Source organism: Olea europaea, chromosome 10 (assembly GCF_002742605.1).
Source record: "Olea europaea var. sylvestris chromosome 10, O_europaea_v1, whole genome shotgun sequence".
NCBI lineage: Eukaryota > Viridiplantae > Streptophyta > Magnoliopsida > Lamiales > Oleaceae > Olea > Olea europaea.
The window spans coordinates 623,139-629,538 of record NC_036246.1 but is presented as its reverse complement, the minus strand read 5'-3'; the positions used below and the strand labels follow the sequence as shown (position 1 = coordinate 629,538).

Sequence of the window (6,400 nt, the reverse complement as noted above, 5' to 3'; positions counted from 1 at the left end):
GGGGGGGGGGAAGAAAACAAAAACAAAAACGAAAAGCCATGGTACTCATTTACTTCACCAGTACACTCTTGTAGACTTTCTGGTAAAGTTTTGTACAAGTGAAACAATTTAATTTTTTCATCAGAACAGACACCAAGAACAATATCCAAAGCAAAATGCAAATGTAATTCGTTGAGAAAATATTGTCAAGTAATACGCACACTTTATCCGAATTCTGGCGAAGAGAACTTTAAGGAGGAAAAAGATGGAAGACTAAACTTTGGACGTGTTCAATTAAATAAAAACTTCAGCAAAATAACTTACTGAGTTTCGTTTATTTATGTAACGTGTGAACTTTCCTTCATCTACAGTGTAAAGTAGCTTCAAATTTCCTTGGCCAACTTCAAAAGTATTATTGATATTTTCTTCCGGAGTAAATTGTGTTGAGATGATTGAGCTTGATTCTGATAGTAAATTCCAGGAGAAAAAGAATTATACTATTTGTATGGACAATGCTGACATCTTCGCCTCTAAATAAAGCACATAATTTTAGTTACTCTACAAAACGACATACCTGACTTTTTGGCACTTGAGACAACATAAGTGCTGAAACCAAGAGGAGGCACAGTTGCTGAAAAGGCAAGCCAATATCTCGCTAAGCTACTGGCTGATCTACCCAAATGTGCTTTGACGTGATAGTTTCTTGTGCACAAAGAGACATTGGACAAAGGAAGAAGCTGGGATTCAATCTCTTTTCCAGCAGAATCAAGAACAATCAAACTCTCAGAAGAAACCTGTAGCAAACATAACCAATTACTTGTACACAATTCCACAGGAAGTCAAGAGGATAAGTAGCTAATTTAAAGGTGTAAACATCAATTACGCCCTTGTTTGAACCTCATTTTTTCATCAAAATTCATTCTTCAACAGTGATATGACCTCATTTTAATCACACATTTTTCAATAAAATAATATTACAAGTAAATCCAAAACTTTTCTTTAATCTTTTAACCACACATTTCCCATCATAACACTATTTGAAAATGCATTTTTTTGAGAAAAGGGGGCTCAAACAACCCCTACATGGTATCAAATCATTGGTGTTCATAGCATATAATACAAAATACAAATCATTAATCTTTGTAGCATACAATATAAAATATGAACTAGAACTTCATTCCTTAAATGCCTTTTCTCAATATATGATATTTTCGACAATCTGAGTATTGTTGACAGAAAACATCTAGAAACGAGACAACTTCTTAACTCATTATCCCTGCTGTAAAGCAATGAATGTAATGTTGTTTATTTTTTTAAACGAATCAACTAAATCTAAACAAATCGTCTTGATGTTTATGCAACAAATAGGTGAATGTCAATCATCACATCATCAAATACAACAGTTAATGTTCTGAAACATGAAAATTCTTTTGAAACATCATATATTAACTTCTGTTGGTAATGTGTATATCTTTAAACAGATGAAGGAATAGGCTAGAGTACTCACAGGAATTCGGATGACCTCTTTTCTTTTCCATCCAAGAGCATTATAAGCAATTATGATCTGATATACAGAATAGAAAACGTAATAGAAACCATTAAAAGGTCATATCTAAAGAAAGAAGGAAAAAAAATGAAAAGGAATATCTTTTCACGATAGCAAATTATAGTAAAAACAAAAGAGAATAGAGATATATGTTACCAAGCTTTTCTCATCAGTTAAATGAGCCTCTGATGGAGGACAATAGCTTATGTTAAGCAGAGGACACTGAAGAAAAATGAAATAAACACATCAGGGTGCAGTAAATTATCCTACTCATAAGTCAAAAAAAAAGGATAAATATAACAGTTTTACGGAACAACTCAATACTTTTGAGATGGTCCTTGTTGGATAGTGAAAAGTCATATACCACCAATCCAATCATTCAAACTAAAATCGAGTATGCCTATCATAAAAACTACATAATTAGCATTTTCCTCGAAATTTTTTACAACCATGCAACTACTCCATTCAATCTCCGTGCAATAAAGCAGTAAATTATGTGGTGTTCTATCACAAATATCACAGGGTAATTATTGAATCACATATTAGGCCCCCGTTTCATCCCCATTTTTACCAAAAATGCATTTTATACATCACATCAATGTGGGACCATGTCAATATTATATTTTTTCTCTTTGAATTCAAACCGTCTAAAATTACGATTATACCCTTTTGACCTTATAAGAATCTGTTCACATGCTAACCATTCAAAAAGAGCAGAATGAGGAAATTGGAAAGACCAATACACTGTTGAAGTCACATGTTTGTCGGAAAGTGGATGAGAAACATTCGAAAAATTAATTATGGGGCCAAAATAATGGGAAACAAATGTAACCTAGATGATGTATAATCCACCAAACTGCAGATGCCAATGAACTAGAATGGCATAAATCTTCAACTAAGGTACTCAGCAATATCAGAAGGCAGTTTAATTATAACAGAACTCAATTCCAAGTTGAGAATGTATTGCCTGCTGAAAATCCGGAACTGAATCTTCATAAGTCATATTCAATCTCAAGCCTGTTAGTAGAGCCAGTGATGATGCAACCACTTTCTCAGCCTGAAGAAATTCAAACTAAACCATAAGGATGAAGTTATGTATACTGGAGGCATAAATAAGAAGTAACTGTATGTCTCACTGATACAATATGGTATCATTCTGCAAGGAACTGAAAGAGCAAAAGATGAAAGATAACATGGTTTCACTGCACATGGAAAATTTCCGACCTAAATTAACAGGTACCTCCTTATACCCTATTGAAAGACGCAGTGCATAATCAGAAGCCACATGCTGCCTTTCAGTACCACTAACTGCATCGTGATGCTGAGCAATTGCCAAAGCATCAGCAAGTGCATCTGTGCTTGTTCCTGAACTATTCCTGCCTTTAAAGAACTCTAATTGCCTCGCCGCCTAAATTTCACAACACAAGAAACAACATGATTATGTAAAGATGCTATAACTCACCACAACTTATGTGTAAACGTGCACATCTGCTATTTAAGTATACAGGACCACTTACTAAAAAGTAACCACTCATCTCTCTGACATATCTTTTTAATGCTGGTCTACTGGTAAAGTACCCCGTCCAGTATGCATTCTCGTGGTCTGCATACCTGGAAGATGTAGTACTTGTTCGTAATGAAGTGATAATTCGAGTCAGTTTCTGCAGCCAAATATTCAAGAAAAGCACTCACGGGAAAAAGTCACCAGTTTTGAGAGGCCACTGCTCATTTGCTGCATGTTTTGCATCTGTGTAAATGGAAGGTGTCGAATATAGAGCATTAACACGCCCATCCTGAGAGCAAGTGAAAGGGATTAATAAAGAATGCGTTAAGGCTATAATTCAGAAAAACAATCACAGAGACAGAGCAGTAGATGCAAAATATATCAAGTAAAGACAACAAAGATGTATACCATTTTGACATAATGAATAAACTTGTCCATCTGCCTAAACCATGAAGTTGCATATTGATAGCGAAAATCTGTTCCCATAGTCCACATTATATGATTTGTCCTGGTTACATTGGCCTGAAAGTGGAAAAGTAAAAGTTGTAAAACAAGCACCAAAAAGTACAAAGTACCCATATGCATCGCTTAAATTTGAATATCTTGTTTTCTTCCAGAACATCACTGAGAGAGGAGATCTGGGATGGGTGGGTTTGATCGTAATGCAATCGCATATAATTTCAGCGTGAGTACCAACAAGAACTACAACAATAAAACAAAGTACCTGTAGTAAAGCAGCTGCGACAAAATCATTCACTCTTTCTTCAACATTATAATCAAAGAGTAGATCATCATCCTAGATTCAACATTTGGATTACAAAACATTCTGGAATGGAGAATTCAATATTATTGCAATTTTTTTCAAAAGATAACCTGAATGGGCGGAGAAACATCATTTATTTCAAATGTGAAACCATCAGGTGGATCATAATGTATGGGGAATATCCCTGTGAATATCTGGGTAAAACTAAAAAAAAAGTCAGACATTTATTCTTAAATCTTCATGACTAAGTGAAACTGTATGGTCTGTGGGAAGTGATTGGCTGAAACATTTCAGCGTGACGAGAATAAAATAGGAGTTATTGAACAGGTCTAATAATCTAGAGAGGCAATTTTCAAGAATTTGCAATTGATCAACCTGGGAAGATGAACTGAGGGACCTGGAACCCCGCCAAATAACCTCAAGAGCCTTCTCATCTTTGCGTTTAGCTCTATCTTGGTAATCAATGCGTGCAAAATAGAGCGAGTCAAATCCCAGCTGCAACATGATAATAGCGCAATGGGATCAGAACTGCTGTGCTACTAAATGAGCAACAATGAGACGTGAAATGTTTGGAAAATCATGAATTCTTTGCAACCAGAAACTAGTCTAAATCAATATTCCTATTAAGAGAACCATATGTGCTCCATTGGAGATAGAAATTACTAAGATATCCATGGACTCTCCACATTGAGAGAAGAGAAATGCAATTGAGAATGCTGGAAGAATGGATACCTCAGCACCGAGCAAATAAGCCTGAACAGCTGAATGTCCAAAAGGATCAATCTGCCAACCAACTCTTGGTTTCTGGCCAAACTCACGCTCAATAAAACGATGACCAAGAGTGGTCTGGTCAATCAAATCAATGTAATGGGTGGTGGCCTCATCATGCATACACATTCCTCCGTTTCTAACCTCAAAAGAGAAATTATGTGATAAATTAGAGAAAAACATTTTGCAGAGCCAAAATAGGAAAATGATAAAAAGAATAAGGAAGTCATAAGGTGCATACACGAATTCAAGTTGACCAGAGTTAACAAGCTCCTTGACTTTGGTCTTCAGCGTCTCACTCTGCTGCCTCCACCACCTTTGAAAAAATGCCTGAGCAAAATTATTGCACTCTTGATTAGCAGCATGAATGACAGTTACATCTTACTACTAGCAATGTAGTCCCTTACTGAATGTATCAGTTTTAGGCACTGATTACTATTAGTAAGAGAAAAAGAATGTGAAAGAACTTGCCATTTCAACATAGCTAATTACTATTAATAAGAGAAAAAAGCAAAGTGAAAGAACTTGCCATCTGAACTTGCCATCTCAACATAGCTATTATTAATAAGAGAGAGAAGCAAAGTGAAAGAACTTGCCATCTCTACATAAATGAACTTCCTGTTCTTGTCATCTAATAGTGCTGCGATTACTGAATCCAAGACGTTCTGGACACACGCTCCCTGTGCAAAACAAGTAAATAATTAATCGAGGGTAGGAATGCACAAGGTATAGGAGAAGAAGGAAGGAAAAATACTCGAATGGAATTGTTGGCGCCGACAAAGTACTGATCAACTGTCTTCAACCAGCCAACATCGTCGTGAGAGTGAGGGACCAAATGCACATTGATTTTATCTGGTACAATTCCCGAGGTTGTGTTGTATGCTATGTATTTGGGTTCAACACGAGTCAACCATAGTCCGGCTAATATAGCGGCGACGGTGAAGATAAGCTTCCCGGATTCCATTTGAATTTTATTGGACCGATTGAAATGAAAGATGGAGAGCGAGGATCGGTCCTCGAAGAGTTGATGAAGAAGCTGGTTGGTTTAGGAATGGGTTTGACTTTTGAGTTTGGATTTGATTGCTTGTCTGTCACTGGAAGCAAAGCAACAGTTGATTGATAGATTGACTGCGGTGCTTCTTTCTAGGGTTATTCAAGTGACGGTGGATAAATTGTGCGTCTGACCAATGGCGAGGCGCCAATGCCAGAGCGCCACCTCTACGAGTGTCGTGGGCTACTGCAGGTGACCCCTCCATCCTGTATCGTCTTGCCTTTTGACGATCTCGTTTTCAGACAATTTGGTGCCAATCGATCGGACATTGGGAAGTTGCGGGAACTACATTGCAACGTGCGTCTTATGCCTAGGCCAATCGACCAACACATCGATCAGTTTTGTCCCCAGGCATGCCCTCCGTCCTGCATTGTTGTACCTCACGACGATCTCGATTAGGGACAATTTCGTGCCAACTGACCGGACGTTAGGAAGTTGTGAGCACTACATTGCAATGTGTGTCTTATGTCTAGGCCAATCGATCGACACGTTGCGCGATTTCTACTCTCGTCAGGTCTTTACTCCGTTTCTCGATCGAAATAGGCAATTGCGAGCAAATTCGATTGCATGTCTTAATCCAGGGCCATCTTTCGACACGCAACACGATTTCGTGCCCACGCATGCCTTTCGTCCAGGCACTGCTGGGGGTCACCGGTCGGAGTATCGCCGTTGCAGCACCATCGTCGGACCTCTACAAGTGTGGTGGGCTATCGCAAACCGTCAAGGTGACCTTTTTTATGGGACGATCGCACCGTCCACATGGTACAATCATCCTACTAAAGTATTTTT

The 6,400-nt window shown here is 37.8% G+C and overlaps 1 protein-coding gene across 2 annotated transcripts in view; it reads right to left on the bottom strand.

The window, feature by feature from the left end:
• Positions 1 to 5,690, bottom strand: part of LOC111400788 (alpha-mannosidase At3g26720-like) — a 20,494-nt gene extending 14,804 nt beyond the window's left edge. The window contains exons 1-16 of one of the 2 annotated variants that reach the window (XM_023028189.1): positions 5,315 to 5,690; positions 5,157 to 5,240; positions 4,802 to 4,890; positions 4,525 to 4,699; positions 4,168 to 4,287; positions 3,903 to 3,986; positions 3,754 to 3,825; positions 3,438 to 3,551; positions 3,218 to 3,318; positions 3,043 to 3,136; positions 2,766 to 2,933; positions 2,493 to 2,582; positions 1,682 to 1,747; positions 1,487 to 1,543; positions 554 to 773; positions 304 to 443 (exon numbers count right to left, since the gene is read on the bottom strand). In XM_023028189.1, the coding sequence (XP_022883957.1) occupies positions 304 to 443; positions 554 to 773; positions 1,487 to 1,543; positions 1,682 to 1,747; positions 2,493 to 2,582; positions 2,766 to 2,933; positions 3,043 to 3,136; positions 3,218 to 3,318; positions 3,438 to 3,551; positions 3,754 to 3,825; positions 3,903 to 3,986; positions 4,168 to 4,287; positions 4,525 to 4,699; positions 4,802 to 4,890; positions 5,157 to 5,240; positions 5,315 to 5,524 (1,884 nt within the window). In that variant the 5' untranslated portion in view covers positions 5,525 to 5,690. Of the gene's footprint in view, positions 1 to 303; positions 444 to 553; positions 774 to 1,486; positions 1,544 to 1,681; positions 1,748 to 2,492; positions 2,583 to 2,765; positions 2,934 to 3,042; positions 3,137 to 3,217; positions 3,319 to 3,437; positions 3,552 to 3,753; positions 3,826 to 3,902; positions 3,997 to 4,167; positions 4,288 to 4,524; positions 4,700 to 4,801; positions 4,891 to 5,156; positions 5,241 to 5,314 lie in introns of those variants that run through there. The other variant, XM_023028190.1, reaches the window with a different exon arrangement.
• Positions 5,691 to 6,400: the final 710 nt, after the last annotated feature.